This window comes from Nothobranchius furzeri, chromosome 4 (genome assembly GCF_043380555.1).
Source record: "Nothobranchius furzeri strain GRZ-AD chromosome 4, NfurGRZ-RIMD1, whole genome shotgun sequence".
NCBI lineage: Eukaryota > Metazoa > Chordata > Actinopteri > Cyprinodontiformes > Nothobranchiidae > Nothobranchius > Nothobranchius furzeri.
In genome coordinates this window covers 11419282-11437489 of record NC_091744.1, presented here as the reverse complement: position 1 = coordinate 11437489, position 18208 = coordinate 11419282, and the positions used below count along the sequence as shown (strand labels likewise).

The following is an 18208-nucleotide window of genomic DNA, read 5'->3' as shown; positions in this document are numbered from 1 at the left end:
GTGTATTTTCAAACTAATTATGTTCATTTTAAGCCAATAAATAAGGGGTCTCTAACATGTCGCTGTCGAGCTACCGACAACTTGCGACGCACTTGAAAGTTGCTAGCCTGAAAGCAACCAGCGAGCCATCCTGACTGACGTTTAACAAGGGACGGTGTCAGTACAGGATCTGCTCGGGTGCAAAATCGGCTCAGGGTCCTTCGACTGCCGATGACGTCAAAGTACGGCAAACCCACTCGGACAAAATACACTACACATCTATACTGTTGGAAAGAATTTAGCAGTTTCGTTATTAAAATAATGTTTCTTAAAACGTAAGTTTGTGTTTATAATGGTATTTGTAAAATAAAACACTATGTTTTATTCATAATGTTGAACTCCTCTTTGAGCACATCCCTTGAAGGATCATAGGTATTAGCAACACCTGTGAAATTGTATTTGCAGGAAAGAAGTGTGTCCCGTTTATTGAAGTAGTTTGTGTTTAGAGTTTTTGACGTCTTGTCCATGCGTAGTTCAGTTACGCTCATAGCTGCTAGCCAAAACTCTGGAGTTAAAAGTTTTCTGGCTTTACTAAAATACCTGTCTGTACTTATTTGATTGATGATAGTTTTACTTTCTATTAGACTCCAAATGTAATCATTTGGCACGTTTCTAATTCATAATTTGTACTAATGAAATTGGTGATATTAGCATTAGCATTCCTATGGGTTTTTCCACGTATATTAGCATTGCGCTAACCACTCGCTGCCAAATTGCAGCCTTTGTGATTAGAAAATCTCCTTTTGTCACATCGCAATTTAATTGCACATCCAGTTAATCGTTCGGCCCTAATATACATGCAGCTCTATGCTAAAAGTGTATTTTCAAAGAGGTAATGATGGATTTCTTTGTAAAAGTTGTCCATCTTTCCAACACAAAGATTTGCCTGGACCAACATAACGTGATAACAACGTAACGTGATTACGTAATTCCGTAAGGTTCATGTTCAGCCAATCAACTACTTTAACGTCATCGGCAGTCGACGGACCTCGAGCCGATTTTGCACCCGAGCAGATCTTGTACCGACAATGGCTTTTAAATTAGACGGCCAGTCATCCCTGTTCTCTGTAATATCTAATCTAAAAGTTGCATTTTGTGGAATTAATATAAAAATCTGAATTTTGCAGAAATCTTTGGGCAGACATGTTCTACTGGAAGCATGCGGATTAATTGGTCAGGCTGCAGCACGGATCCCCGTTTCTGATCTCAGCAGCTGCAGGTAGATGAAGACGCGCTTCTAAAGAAGAAAGTGACTTTGGTTCAACAGACCGTGTTTCAGAAAAAAATCCTCAGTAAAATTATCTGGGCGACAGTAAGTCCTATCTGTGGTAATAACTCATTAACGCAAATTAAATGCCGTTTGTTTATTAACACATGATGAACACAGGCTTCCAAACTTGCTCCTGTGATTTAGTTACAACACATTTCCCTCAACAGGTTAAGCTGATTTTGTCATTTAATAAAACTCAGTTTTTAAATCTCTCTATCTCGCTCTATTTCTCTCTTTTTCTTTATTTCTCTCTCTCTCCCTTTCTCTCTCTGTCTTGTTCTATTTCTCTCTCTCTCTCTCTCTTCTCTCTCTCTCTCTCTCTCTCTCTCTCTCTCTCTCTCTCTCTCTATATATATATATATATATATATATATATATATATCTTGCTCTATTTCTCTCTATCTCGTTCTATTTCTTTCTCTCTCTCTCTCTATTTCTCTTTCTCTCTCTCTCTCCCTCCCTCTCTCGCTTTCTATCTCACTCTATTTCTCTCTCTCTCTCTCTCACTTTCTATTTCTCTCTCTCAATCTCGCTCTATTTCTCTCTTTTTCTTTATTTCTCTCTCTCTCTCTCTCTCTCTCTCTCTCTATATATATATATATATATATATATATATATATATATATATCTTGCTCTATTTCTCTCTCTATCTCGTTCTATTTCTTTCTCTCTCTCTCTATTTCTATTTCTCTCTCTCTCCCTTCCTCTCTCACTTTCTATCTCACTCTATTTCTCGCTCTCTCTCTCACTTTCTATTTCTCTCTCTCTCTATCTCGCTCTATTTCTCTCTCTCTCTCTATCTCTCCATCTTGCTCTCTCTCTCTCTATTTCTCTCTCTCTCTCTCTGTCTTGCTTTCACTCTTTTTCTCTCTCTCTGTCTCGCTCTCTTTCTATTTCTCTCCCTCTCTCTCTCTCTCTCTCTCTCTATTTGTCTTTCTCTCTCTCTATTTCTCTATTTCTATCTCACTCTATTTCTCTCTCTCTCGCTCTCTCTCTATTTGTCTTTCTCTCTCTCTCTCTTGCTCTCTCTCTATTTCTATCTCGCTCTATTTCTCTCTCTCTCTGTTGCTCTATTTCTCTCAATCCCTCTATCTCACTCTCTCGATTTTAATATTGTCAACAAAGCATAGTTTTACCCGAAAAGCAGTAAGAAATGTTTTTTTTTTTACATTTTTTACTTCAGTTCAAACTATTTTGAATTGTGTGTTTTCATTAGGTTGCAGTTTATTTTAATTATCTTCAGCTTTGTACATTTAATGAGAATTTTAGTGTTGCATGTTTGGAAAAGTAGTCATAACACAACATCATTACCTGAAAGGTTTTCTATTAAATGCCATTTTAAAAGGTATTCTAGTTTTTGAAAGTTTTTGTTCATTTACAACAGAACAGCTGAACACTAGGAAAAACCAACTTTGCTGCTTATGGCAGGGACTGAACGGCTGTTCCTTTGTGCTCATAAAGTGATGTTACACTGATCTATTCTAAAAATGTCAATCATTCACACAAAGTAGATTTGTATTTCATTATCTGAAAGTTTCACATTCGTTAATAAACAAAATGTTTAGTTTAGTTAGATTTTCAGAATGTTACTATTTCTTTGTACTTTTTTATAATATTGATGTGTTGAAATACAGATAAATCTACTAGTAAATACAACGCACATTAATATAGTAAGCATAGCATTTTAAGCATATTTATACATGGAACGTATCAATGGGAATAAATTGAATGGCAGTAACTCTTCTCTACTTTCATTGTGTAAAAGTAGCTAACGGGTCAAAAAAGCTGAGAGACCCCTGCAATAAACGGCGTTTGTTCATGCTCTGAATGTTTTAGACTAAATTTAATGTGGACAGCGATGAATATAAATTTAGTCAAATACTTGTTATTTTGAAAGTTGTTAATAAAGATTTTAAATAAAGCAGCACAAACAGCGACCGGCATCCCTGCATGCATCGCGGACGATGACACAATGTTCTCTGTCCCAATATGGCAGGGGTGTCAAACTCAAACTCACACGGGGCCGAAATGAAACTCTGGGACGGAGTCGAGGGCCAAACTTAATATTTTTTGAAAAAGTGACAGCAAATTTGCACATTTTCTTTATCAACATGTATGCAATTTTGAACCTTTAAATTTGGAAACAAACGTATTTCTGCATTAACACTGAATGTGGAATAACCAAATTACACACGAGCAAGTCCGTTTTAAATAAAAGGCATCAGTGGTGTTCATTACTTGTGGTATAATCAGCATTTTACAATCTATTCAATCTATATTTATGTTTTCCTGTTGTTTATTCATTTTTCTTATTTTTTATTCTCCTTTTTTTCTCCTGTAATACGTGTCATCACTACTGTGACGTCTAGCTTTCCCCACTGAGGAACAATAAAGGGATTTTCTATTCTACTCATCTATCTGCAGCCTTTCCACTTCCTGTTTACTGTAGGTTAAATCTTTTCTCACGGGCCAACAACAAAATAAAAATATCATTTTATCTTAAATGAAAATGCAACATCTCACCTGTTAACTTTCATGTTTTGGAGCAGAAAAAGAGCATAAAACCAACATATTTAAAGCTTAGTTTGTTCCACTGGTTTACTGTGATGCTCACCTGTTCCAGCCAGATACCTGCATCATGGGGTTGATCTGAGCTGAGGAGACTCCTGTTGTTTTGTTCATCTTCATCATAATAATGACAACATTAGATGACAACAGGTGCTCACATAGGTTTGTGCTGATGAACATGTCTGAGCAGCTTGACCGCGTTGTTGTGTGTCGTGGAGGAAACACAACTACAGCAGCTACAGAGCCGTGCTGGTTTGAGCGTGCCGCTGCTCGCTGGAGTTATATCAGCTCTGTCTGGACGTTAGTTGGAAAACTTTCTCTTTCAGTCGTGAACACATTACTGAGCAGTTAAAATCTCCGTTTCTGGGCTTCAACGTCAGAAAATAGCTGAGTGAACTCGGCGCTGAGTGAGAGGAGAGTGTAGTTTGTCCGAGACAGCGGAGCTGCAGACACCGGCAGCAGGCGCTGGAAAAAACACAAAGGAGGGGGCGCGTTGGCTCCGCGCTGACGCCGCAAAGCATCATGGGAGTTGAAGTCTTTGCTGTAAAATCGGCCAACGGGCCAGTTTTAATATATTTTTGATATTTATCTCGCGGGCCACATAAAAATGCTCCGCGGGCCGCATCTGGCCCGTGGGCCTTGAGTCTGACACATGTGCAATATGGCATACTTGTGGATTACGCCCTCGAAGCCGTACAGCGCAGCTCCTCTAAGGCGACGTTCACACTGCAGGCAAAGAGCATCAAATCTGCTTTTTTCCCCCACATGCGACCCATATAAGATATTCTGACTTCTTGTCTTCTGTGCATGCGGGTCACTTTGGGGCCATGAAGTGTTCACACTGGAGAGAGTTTGATGTTGCGTTTCACTTCACAGACATTTCGCAGTGAGAGCACTGAGCACTGAGACTGGGTCTGATCCCTCTTTGGCCTTTTTAACACACCCGAGCTAGACTGAGAATGACATCTGCTTCAGTAAAAACTTCCTTCCAACATGATTGAGGCGCTAGACTGTTTTGTGATTATTTCACAGTAAAATCCTTACATATTGTAGCTCTAAAATGAGAAAAAACACATTGTGTTTGTATTTCATTGTTTAAATAAATGAGGCATAATGTCATAATGACAGAAAAACTGTGTTATGCTGCTTAAAAAAGTTATAGTGTGTCAAGAGGCCCTGCTGAGGTTAGGGACCCAAAAAGCAGAGTAGCCAAGAAGCAGGAGGATTAATTAAACCGACAAAAGAATTTCATGAACAAAAATGCTGCAAAGCTGAAAAGGCAGAGCACATGGATAAAATCCAAGAAAATGGCACTCAGCAACACAACCAAAGCCTGAAGGAATAACACAACAATCCAACAATAAAGATAAGGAGAAAACAAAATTCTAAATCAGCTAAATGACTCATGGTGTTTCTCATCATGAATTTAAATAAGTATTTGTTTGTCTTGACTTCTGACGTTAGCACGCAAAGTGAAGAAACGTGTGTTTGGTCAGTGGGGGGGTACTCCGGCAGTATGGGGTACCGGGTCCTTTGATAGGGGTTATTATGGCACTCACACGTTAGCGTCGGCACGTCCCCAAAAGGTATCAAACGGCACCGGAATTTGGTTTCACACACAGGTCAGATTAGTGTTTTTGGTGCCGAGGAGACTATTTTTCTCAGACCTTCTCCCCAGCGGTCAGGCATTTTTCCAGTATCTCCTGTATGTACATAAATATTAATAAAAGTAAAATCCTTACCGATAAAAGTCAGGTTCCCAAAATATTCCAACGGCAAGTTCAACGATGTGCGAAAGTTTTGTTTTGCTTTTAGTTATCTTTACCCTTTAGACTTTTGTTTTCTTCGCGACAGTGATAAGCAGACAAAACTCATTGAAACTGACAAATATGAAGTGAAACTGACGTCTGTTCAAGCAACTATAAAAAATCCAAAACCCACAAACCGCAAGAGCTGCCACTGAAGATTAAAGAAGCAGGCTAGTCACACTTTCTGTCCATTAGAATTGGCAAATCCTTATAGTGACCTTGCTTTATTATTAAAAATCATTAAATTTGCATTTGAATCTGTGCTCCATGTGAAGAATAGATAAGCAGAGGTCACAAAACTCCTTACACTTGTGGAGGCTGGCTGGAATTAAAAAGCTGTCTGCACCAGTAGAGACACTTTAAATATTGGCATTGAGTTTGAAGATATCGAACATCTCCACGGAACAGCACACAGAAGAAAATCAGCCATTATTGCTGCAGATTTATTTAAATGACAGCTGTAACAGCTTCCTATTCTACCCCAAAGCTCATTAATGTTTTAGATGATAGGTTATACTAAATTAAGATGCTGATGTCCCAGCTTGAGTCAGTTGTTTGATTGAGATCAAGCATATCCGTGTTGAGGAGACTGTTAAAAAATTCTGTTTTGAACGTCTAAATCACAGGGCTCTGCCTGCTCAGGATTCTGTGTGGCTCTCCGTCCACAGTTCCCACGGATGTGCCAGCTGGTTTTCCCAAGGGATGGGCTGCCATGCTCAGATGCTCCTATGCTCCACAACCTTCTCTTTCAAAGCTGCAGAGGTTTAAGGTCTGGGACTCACTAAAGGAATAAGTACTAAGACACTCTTTTTTTCTCCTCTGCATCAGGATGAAATTAAACATGAGATTTTTGCATCTTGTGGTTTTTTTAATCTTCCCCTTCCAGAGAACTTCAGCACACATGATCAGCACCACTTCAAACACATTGTCTCCAATATAGATCTCTCATGTGATTGTTTTAACATGCAAACACAGAATACATGCATGCAGAGGCAACAACAACTGTTGTTTACTCACAGATTCCTGGCTCTTGCTTCTTGCATCACACACTGTTAGCTTGACTATGGTCTCTGGGCTGTCAGGATACTCTGAAGGGAAGGTCACCCCCGTCAGAAAGAGCGGGTCTTTGTTTGCCTGTCAAATGGAGGAACACAGAAAAAAAACAACAACAGGTCAGTGTATATATATATGTGTGTGTGTGTGTGTGTGTGGGGGGGGGGGGGGTCTTCTCGTGTGCACATTTGCTCAGTTGCAAAAATGTTGGCAATAACGCAGGAAGCTGAAAGAAGAATAAGACTTAGTCGAGTGATTGAGCCAGCAGCTGGGTCTGTCTGTCCTCCCTCTCTCCCTTCAGGTGTTTCTCCCCATTCCTCTCCTCTCCCTGACTCCCTCTCCTGAGCATAAGAAAAGGCGAGATATGGCTCTTCCCGGTGGATCTACCTCAAGCTCTGGGATCAGTACCGTCTCCAAACAGAGACATGCAGGACAGGAGCGCCAAATGTCGACAGGTAGGCTGATGCACTGGAAGCTTTGGTAATGGGATTAAATAAAATACAGCAGCTGGTTTTGGGGTTTCAAACATGCCTGTAGGCTGCAATGCATTTGCTCATAACCTCACAGGAACCACTTAAACCGTCAGAGAGGTTAATTCACCAGAGCTTTGGGAGACTTTCAACTCAATGACAAAAATGATCAGCTGCTTGGATTAACTTTAAAAATGTCAAACCCCTTAGACCACAGTAAAGAGCGAGGGTTGGGATCATCTGTGGAAATGGCACTGATGTTAAAATGTGGATTCATGTTGAGGTAAATCAAATAGTAGGATTTGTTTCTAAATGCTCTGACACCATCGTGAATATTAATCTAGTTTTTAATGACTAGAAATGTTTTGAATTAACAAAATAAAAGCTGATAACCACTGTGTCATTGTATGTCGCATTGCTTATTTCACAGCATGTTGCTTGGTTAAGATCTCAGTGAAAATTGACATTCATTATTGATATTCAGTTAAAAATATCTGGTTAAATTTATATCACCTGACTTCATTGGACAACCTGTTTTTACCTCTGATAAAAACTGGGTTTTAACTGAAAACATCAGGGGTTTTTTTTATTCTGAAGGAGTTTTTCTGACATTTCTCAGACATTACAATTTTTACATCAGCCTAAACAAGCACCATTGCATTTTCCACTTGAGAACTGATAAAAGCAACAGTGATTATTTTCTGTCAGCCTTTTTGTTTTGCTGTGAGAAAAGAACATGAAAACAGATGCCATTTTATTTATTAAAGGTCTGTCATTAGGTTAGAGCTGAATACATGTTTGGAAAAGAAACTTAAGTCAATGTTTTAGAGAGAATAAGTCACTGCAACTTAACCATCGTAGCAGCCATGTTGTGAACGCTCTCATAATGTAATAGTGTGGGTCCATAATGGGTAATTTAGGCCCATTTACATTTAGATGAGCTTGGCTTGGGTCGGGTGGGGACAGCCCGTTCCTGCGATGCCAGGTTTTGTTTACACAGCCTTCTCAGCAATGTGGATGTCTCAAAGCACGTAGGAGGGGCGAAAGAGGCGCAGAGAAGTCTGTGGTTTCCTTCTTAAGCTTCACAAGTAAGTTCAGAAAAGGAAGTGTTGCTTTTGGAGACTGACATGAAGCACACTGCTTCCTACTCTCACTGAGCAGCGGTGCTGCCGTGGACTCGTCGCCCATTCAAGAAAGCTCACATCAGACAGTCAGTCCTCGCGCAGCAGCTCTGGTTCGAGAAGATGTTTACCCCAAAGCACCCAGACTGATATTGAATCATGTATGTGGGAAGTTGCCTCTGGCTGATTATACCCACCAATCAGAGGCTCCCTAGCAGATAGGCATGAACTTCAGCCAGCCAAACAGTGTATATGAGGTGGGTTGGGTTAGCTGGGGAACAGGACAAAAAAAAAAGTCTGTTCAGCGTGGACAACGCACGGATAACACAGATGTGTAACGTCACAAAATGGCCTGATTTTGAGATCCCACAGGTCAAGATTTACAGCCAGGTCAACTTAACGTGGCTATGACACAATCTACAAGATTTTCCCCTCACAGGAGACTGGAAGTCTGCATGTAGTCCCTTTAATCAGAGCCTGCCTTCCTCACACCAGCTGGACTGCAGCTCTGAGAGATAATAAAACATAAACAATAACATTCTCCTCCAAGATCCATCACAGAGGAACTCTTTTAAATAAACTCCTTTATTCCAAGAAGAAGAAGAAAAAAGATTTTATATTTAAAGATAATCATTAAATGTTGATATTTATAATTATAAACAATGAAATATTCATTGATCTGTGTTTAATGATATATGATTAGTATGTTTACTTGATGAGGTCATCACCATTTGCACTCATACAACACAGAGTAAAGTTAAGCTAACGCATGACACATAGTTAACCTTTTGCCCAGGTTCAGGGTGTCCAGATCGAAGAGGGTGTGTTCTGAGATTCTTGGTAACATCTCTCAAACTTGTCAGCCCCTGATTGGCTGGCCAAACCATAAAATCAATTCTTTAAAACTAGATGACTTTGAGTAATTTGTGAGTTCTAGAGCGAGCTTCAGACCGGCCATCTTTAGCACCTCTTTAACCAGTAAGGATTTTGACACGTTGACAAAACCTTTAACCTTTTTCGCACCTGCGAAGCTGAAACAACAAGATAGTTTCCTGCAGAAGAAAGCTGATATTGCAAAACTCCATCAGAGTTCCTTTTAAGATGCTCGGTTTCATCCATCTGTCATGTTTAGCAATGAGTACCGAATTCGGTACTTTTTAAGGTACCGACCAAATTCCATAGTACCGACCGAGCACCGATTCACGTCATTTCAAACGGTGCCTCGTTTCGGTACCCGTCCTTCATAACGAGAACTTGCCTAGACAGCTGTGCATGCGCAAGAGCGTTATGTCGTCGGTCGCTGCGAGCCAGTTGTAAACACAGCAGCATGGTAGAAAGAACGCACGCTAACGCTTGGGTCCACTTCACTAAATGTGATGGGTAACTGGGTGATGATGAAACCAGCGACAATGATCTAAGTGAGACATCCTCATCTTAATCTGCTCCGGCAGGTAAATAAAATGTTTAAGATAACGTTAGCTTGATTTGTTAGCCTCCATTCCGCTAATGGTGTGTTTGCTTTCTCCTCGGTACTCCGAATTTCCGACTGGATGAACATGAACACGCTCTAAAGTTTGGCTTCACTTTACTAAATGCGACGGGTGATTGGGTGAAGACAAAACCAGTGACAACGATCTAAGTGTGAGGCATCATCGTTTTAATCTGCTCCAGCAGCTAAATAAATGGTTTAAGATAACGTTAGCTTGATAAATTAGCTTCCATTGCCACCATTGTTATCAGCTAATGGTCCGTTCGCTTTCTCCTCGGAAATTCTAACTTCCCAGTAGGAAAAATCAAAGAAAAAGAACGGTAAAAGGAATGAAGATGCACAGTAAATTTAGTTCACAGTAAAGATGTTTGCTTCAGTTTAATTATCAGCTTAACGACGATGTTAATACAAACAGTTGAATGTTATTTATCGTGATATTTATCAAATATGGTTATATATTGAGAAAAATATATATTTAATTATAAAAAAGAATTAAAATAATAAACACTCAAAAGTATCTAAAATTGGTACCGTTAAGTACCGGTATCGATTCCTAGGTACCGGGAATTTGTACAGAATCGATTCAAAGGTCAAAGGTACCCATCCCTAGTAGTGACCCGGGAGACGTCACTGGACTGAAAGGATCGGTACCTCGGTACTCTACAGCCCTCCGGTGCCAGCGGTCACCCGACCCCTCTCACTTTCGGATCCACAAGAGGTCTCCAAATCCGGGTAATGTAGACAAACAGATGGCAGCTGAATGTGGTTTTGATAATAAAAACTGTATAGCTTATTTGCAACCCAAATTCTTTCCATCCAGAACTCTTCCTGAGAAATGGAGATTCTGAATACATTATATTCACACATAGGTTCCAGACACCATCCTTTAGTTCACAGTAAATAATACTTTAAACGTTTTGTCAAGTCTTAATTGTTTGTAAAATAAATTCTTATTTTTCTTAAACCTGACTGGCTGACGGACATTCGGGAGGGACTCGGAGTAGAACCGCTGCTCCTCCGGATCGAAAGGAGTCAGTTGAGGTGGTTTGGGAATCTGGTCAGGATGCCTCCTGGACGCCTCCCTGGGGAGATGTTTCATAATAATAATAATAATAATACATTTTATTTCAAGCGCCTTTCAAAGCTCTCAAGGCAAAATATAACAAGCAAGCTATACAAACAACAAGAAATAAATGCTAAGAGTAATTCCCAAGGGTAGAGTCGGAGCAGTGCAATGGGTAATAGACTAAAAAGAGTAGATGGAAGGAGGACAGTTACAGTGAGTAAGCCAGGCGGAACATGTGAGTTTTGAGTTGAGACTTGAAGGTTGAGAAGGAGTTTACATTGCGGAGGTCAGGCGGTAGAGTGTTCCAGAGTTTTGGAGCTGAGTGGCTGAAAGCTCTGGCTCCCATAGTACTGAGACGAGTGCGAGGAACAGACATGGAAGGTGAAGATGATGATCGGAGAGAGTGAGTGGGAGTGACAATGTGGAGGAGATTAGAAAGATATGGGGCATGTCCTGCCGGCAGGAGGCCCCCGGGTCGACCCAGGACACGTTGGAGAGGTTACATCTCCAATCTGGTCCGGGAACGCCTTGGGGTCCTGCCGGAGGAGCTGGTGGAGGTGGCCGGGGAGAGGACAGTCTGGAGCTCCCTAGTTGGGATGCTGCCCCGCGACCTGGACCTGGATAAGCGGAGGAAGATGACGACGACAACTGATTGTTTCTTGAATCAAAGTGAAGTGTGTACGATCCCTTAATGGATAAAAGAATCTTAGAATCTTCTGACTAAAACAAATAAAGACCAGGCAAGGTGATGTTCTATATTTAAATAGGGTATCACAGCTTTTGGTCACAAGTGGTGTTAATAATAATAAAAAGCTCTTAAGCAATTTACTTTACCCAATTTACCCTTTATTAACATTACAAATGTAAACACAATTACACCAACCAGCCCAGATTGAGCTGTTTGATCAGTGGCTGAGTTCCACTGCTTATGAGGCCGGTTTCCACCAACGGAACGTCCAGGTAATTGTACCAGACCTTTGCGACATATGCATGTCTCTATTGCACAGGGCCCTCACTGCTGAAACTGTCACGATGTGCTGACATCTTAACAAAGATGTTAAAGGGTTGATTTTGTTTGGAGGCACAATGGATAAGAAGACTGAGCCAACGTATTTTCCTGTCACCTTCCCACCCTCCCAAAAATGTCCCAGAACTCCAATAGCAGAAACACGTCTATAACCACCTGTGTGCTCATTTAACAGATACTGAGCTAAAAGGTAGTGTTGGTAAGAGTAACCCCAACACATAATCCTAGCACTCACGGATCGCTTAATAACTTTGCCAATAATTCAACCTTGTGGCCACTTAAATCAACTTTGTTGGCAAAAATAACCTCAGTTCAACCTCAGTCAAGATGGCCACTACACATCTCTGACCTCAGAAAACTAAAGTGGTTATAACGCTACCGATTTCACTAATATTGAGCAACAGTTTCTTGTGAAAATAGCTAAGAGTCATTCAAAATTCATGTTATGAATGTTAACAGATTGCACAGGAGCTTGTAATATTGAGTAAGACTGCTAACCTAAAAACCTAGACAAACCGCAGCAGTAGCAAAAGGTTTTGCTTTGCAGGTTGGCCTGGCCATGCTCCATAGTAGCCTCAGCAGGTCTACCTTTGACTTGTACAATTTTAAGTCTGTCCAATCACAGAGCTCTGTGTTTGTAGGGAGACATTTGGCAGGCTTGGTGAGCTGCGACAGAGAAAAATTCAAAGATGACACATACTCAGGAACGGCACTGGTTTCTTTGGCATCACCTTTTGACCATATAGACTTTTCTTTGAGACTTGAGCAGATAGAGGTATTTAAGTCATTTTTCTTAAAAAAGGATGAATTTTCTTCTTCAAAAATGTATGAAGGACTGCTTCTTTGACTGCTCTCCATAGCTCCTGAATATTGTTTGTTGCTTTTATTGGTCCAACTGCTGTCCAATTGCATGCAGAGCCAATTTAAAAGACAATTGTAGCATCTACCCTACAAGCTCTGTCTATGGATCATGGCTAGACTATATATTTACAAAGTTTGGATGGCTTGCAAGGCTATAAAATTGCACAAGCATCATTTTTAGCATTAGACCAAAAACAAATACATCTCCATCATTTTTCTATTAAATAATCTCAACCACAATATGCAACTTTTTCATGTTTTTAATCCTTTTCTTGAGCCAGTATGTGCTAAATTGAGCCTTTACAGGGTTAATGAAATGTCACTCAAGACTTCCACCGCCCTCTGTGGCCAGAATATTGCACTTGCAACTTCAAAGTGGTGGGCCACCTCCTGTTGGACTTTGTAAAAGTGGAGCTGACATATTGTGTGGTCTGCTTTCAGCATGTTTCCTGCATGTTTTAGATCTTGGACACAGCTGATTTGTTTAATTTAGTGAAGAACTGCTCCTGTAAAAACTAATGAAGGCTGGTGAGACATTTCACCTGTTACAGTAAGGTGTTTAAAAGGCGAATGCACAAAGATAAGTTTCCCTTTGGTTTTACCAACTAGACACTAGAGGATGCTAGAAGCAATCCAAAACTGCAAAGTCTCCCTTTTAAAGGCGGTTGATGATCAGATTGGTAATCTGAATTTCTTTTCAACAATGCATGGCTTTAAAATTATGTCTGCCTTTTGCTTTTAAATACAAACATATTTTTCATGTTTGTAAACATTTACTTTGAATTTTTTCACATAAGTTTTAGTCTAAAATGTTAGCTGTTTTGTCTGATTTTCAACCCAAAATTAGGTTCATGTACGTGGCATAACACTCATTAAACTTGTTGCCATTGATGTCTTTACACACACTTCCTATGCACTCTTCTGTTGTGGTTAGACATTACCAGTTGTGTTTGGCTGAGGTATGAGAAGTGTTGAGGTTGTTCGTGGTGCATCAACAGCACAGAACTGAATGCAGACATGTTTGTTTAAACATAAAAATATTTACTGAAATAAGCAACTATGACATTCAGCAGTCACGCAAGAAAAAAAAAAAAAAATATATATATATATATATAAACAGAAGATCTCATTTAAGTGGATTCTTCTGCATGAATGGATTAATTCTAATTTCATGCTTCTTTCACAATGATCCCTGATTCCAGCCTGGGTCAGCTGCTGCATCATTTATTTGAGTAATAGACTCTGGTCAGCTCCATCACTAACACCTTATGGGTTCTTACACTTGCTCGGTGCATTTTATAGGCTCCATTTCAGGTTATTTATAATACCATCCACAGCTAAAAACATGCATTTACATATTTATAATCAACCATAAAAGCTAATTTAAGTAAAATGTGCTTCCATTCCATCCAGCATTAGGAGGTCCAGGAATCGTCGCACCATTTGGTGTTGTTTGTTTGTACGATTGCTAAACAGTTTATGCTTACATTGGGGGCTTCCTCTTCCTTTACTTTGCTCAGGAGGGCGTCTCTAGCATTCAACCCTTTGGGATCATACTGAGACAAAGAGACGCGAGCTAACGAGATGGACATAGGCTCGTAGACATGCTTGAATGTTCAACCACACCCAGCCCCTTTTAAACCTGGGAAGTCAAACATTTATAAATATCTCTAGGAGGCAAACGACTGCTAAATGGCTCATCAGCTATTTAGACTAAATGCAAAGAGCAAATCATGCGTCATAACTATATTTGTGAAGACATTAGTTTATTGATGAAACATGCCTCAACCATAATAAATGACTTAATTCAAGGAACCTTTAGATTGAATGCAACTCAAGATATAGCAATGAAAAGTCATGAATACCTTTAGTCAATACTGTATAACCTCACTTCATGATAGCAGAGACAAGAAGCTAACCTTAACCCTAACTAAAAGCTGCTAAAATTGTAGTTTTTCTAGTATACAAACTATTTCTTCACTGAATACAACAACGTTCCAACATAACAGAAGATTTGATTAAGTCCGCTCATCAGAACCTATTTTAGCCCAGTTATGTCTTACTTATAAACAATGGATTCAGGTTTTTGTTTTACATGAGGAGGTTGGGGTTTTGCTGATTCTATTTTAGACAACTTAAAAATGTATGCAACATATTTCATCTAATTGATTTCTATAGGAGTGGGTCTGTCATGAAGTAAGGGGATAACAAGTGTTAAAATTATGTAAATCAATAACAATAATGCAATACAATATGATGTTTACAATAATATATACTGTAAAAGAGAGAAATGGAACAAAACCAGGAAGGGAATGCTGTAAAACCTTTTGTGGTCTCTACTGGCTGGTTTCGTCCCGCCTTTTTGATGCAAACAAACAAGGTTTTCTTTACTTAAAGGTGTGTGAAACTTGTTTATTCAATACATTTGCAGTGATCTCTGGTAGGAATGAATGCCTTGCAACTGACACCCACAGTAAAACGCGCAATTCACCAACATTTAACCTCTAACCTTTTGCTATTTAACCTTCCCCTCACCCACATCCTAACCTTATCCCAGTTTTCGTTCTAAACTTCCCGTTAACCGCCTAGGAGAGGGACGTTACAACTAGAAACAAAGTTTTGAAAGCGCAAGAGGATTAAGGTTAGGATGGGGGTGAGGGGAAGGTTAAATAGCAAGATGGTAAAGGTCAGAATTTGGTGAAATCTCCGTTTTACCTGAGCAGTCCGAAAACAACAATGTGGCACAAGCATGATCACCCAGCGTCATTTCTCGACACTTCGGGTGTGAGAATTTTCCTGATACTCCTGATATTGCACCCTGACTCTGGAATGGTCTTCCTTTATCCTTACGCAGCATTGACAGTCTGGACACTAAAAAAAACAGCTAAAGACCCTTTTATTTAAAGCTGCTTTTAACTAAACCTTTTATTTTCTTATTTTTAACTCAAATTTTTATTATTTAATCTGTTTATGAAAATTTATTATTTTGTGACTTCATTTTTCTGATGTTAATCTAATTCTGTTTTGAGAGCATTTTGATTTTATGATGTTATCTATTTAGGATTTTATGACTTTGTTTTATTTTGTTTTGATCTATGTGAAGCACTTTGTGATTCCATGTCTGTAAGTGCTACTTAATACAATTTACTTACTTACTTACTATTTGGACTCATTGCCTTTGATTAGATAACAGCAACACAACTTTACCACCAACTCTGTTTGCTCAAATAACACATATACAACTATCACAAGACTGGTGGAGCTTCTGCCATGTGGTTGAGTTGCTAATGCTAACGGTTAGCTTCTGCCAGCCGAGACATTCTCTGCTGATTCTGAACGCTAAAACAATGACAACCTTCCTTGTTGCGAGCTAGTATGGGTGAGTCCAAGCGACTGCTTGACATAGATCTGTCAGGATTTTCAAATCCTTGCGTTTCTATTTATTTTTTCTATCAGAAGCTAATGCAGGAGATAGGTGAAGGAGACTATTTTCATGTTCAGCCTGCACGTGAAACTCAGAGTGACTGATTAAAATCAGAAATAATAATTAAAATTTGTAATTTTCCAGATGTGTGGACTCGAGTCACATGACTTGAACTCGAGTCAGACTGGAGTTATTTTAATAACTTATGACTTGATAAAATCTAGAAAGACTTACGACTTGACTCGGACGTGAATGCCGATGACTTACGACTTGAATCGACTTGCATCTGTTTACTTTTTTTTCATTCTTTATTTCATTCAAAGAAAAAAAATGTAAAAAAAAGACAAGATCAGAGTAAAATCAATAAATATAAAATTCTATCCAAAATCCATGAATGAAAAGGAGCAGACAGAAGAATAGATCTTATGAAGCTCTGCCCCTTTTTACAAAATGAAAACATCATCAGCTTAATTATTAACAAAGAATTTTCAATAAAACACAACAGTTGTACTTAGAATGTAAATAAATCACCGGACCACATAATGAATAAATGTTAATCAACCTGTCTCTTTAACAATCAAGTGTCTTGTTAAAAAAATTATATATCTCAATTCACCTCATAATTTAATGCTGTAGTTATGATAAAATTTTAATTTAATATGTCTTTTAAATATACTAAGTGACTTAGCAGCTTTAGTTTCATTGCTTAAATTGTTCCAGAGTTTTACTCCTTGGACACTAATACTAAACTCCTTGACTTTAGTTCTAAATGTTGGTTTTTGAATACATCAGTTCCTTTTAGATTATAACTGCTTTCACTTCTTATGAACAATGACTGTACATTTGTGGGCAAGATTTTTTTGCAAGCTTTATACATTATTTGCAGTATTTTAAACGCCACCAAATCATAAAATTTAAGCACTTTATATTGTATAAATAATGGATTAGAGTGATCACTGTAAAATTACTGTTAATGAGTCTTAATGCTCATTTTTGTAAAACAAACAGTGGTAAAGTATGAGTTTTATATGTGGAACCCCAGATCTCCACACAATACATTAAATATGGTGTAATCAGTGTGCTATGGAGAGTTAACATTCCAGAATTATTAATTCATTTGATATTAAACTTTTAACTCTGTGTAATACTGCAAAGGGCTTAGCTATTTTACCCTTAATGTGTATAATATGGGGTTTCCATGAAAGATTTTCATAAAACATAACACCCAAAAATGTTATATCCTTTTCACCCTCTTAAGTTCCATACCATCGATTCTCAACGATACATTTGTACCTCTGTCATTAAACAACAACAATTTAGTTTTCTTAAGATTAAGTGGCAACCTGTTTGTGTCAAATCAGTTTGTGAGTTGCATTAACTCATCATTTATCACTTTGATACATTCAGCAACGTTAGACCCTGAATGAAACAAAGTTGTATGGTCAGCAAATAATAAGCTTCCAAGTTGCGGAAATACATTCATTAATAATTTTTGTACAATAAAAACAGTTTTGGGCCTAGAACGGACCACCATGACTAATTTCCCTCAATTGTGATTTAATATTATCAATCTGAACAAATTGTTTTCTATTTTCTAAGTAACTTCTCATAGCCTAGTGAACTAGACCAAATTCTTGCTTTGCAAAGTTTGGTCTAGGCACGCTCCATTGGAACCTCCACAGCTCCTACCAGGACTCTGGCTGGCCAATCACAGCTCTCTAGAGGGGTTTCAAACACATAAAGAGCTGTGATTGGTCCATAATGGTGGGCCAATCATAGTGCTCTATCTGCTTAGTGAACAAATCACAGAGCTTTGTCCGCTTTGTGGGCTAATCAGGGCACTCTATATGCCTGGTGGGTGGGATGATGCAACAGAGTGAAACAAGAGTATGTCACATTCATTGTCCAGTGGAATGCGGATATCATTTGAAAGACAACGGTAGAACCCGCCCCACAACCAAGAGCCGTCAATGGTGCGTTGTCAGACTAAATAATACATTTATTTAGTTCCT

At 39.0% G+C, this 18208-nt stretch overlaps 1 protein-coding gene across 4 annotated transcripts in view; it reads right to left on the bottom strand.

The window, feature by feature from the left end:
- Window positions 1–18208, bottom strand: part of inpp4b (inositol polyphosphate-4-phosphatase type II B) — a 290844-nt gene that overhangs the window by 228180 nt on the left and 44456 nt on the right. For all 4 annotated transcript variants that reach the window (XM_015965572.3, XM_015965579.3, XM_015965584.3 and 1 more), the window contains one exon: window positions 6703–6819. In XM_015965572.3, the coding sequence (XP_015821058.1) occupies window positions 6703–6819 (117 nt within the window). The remainder of the gene's footprint in view (window positions 1–6702; window positions 6820–18208) is intronic.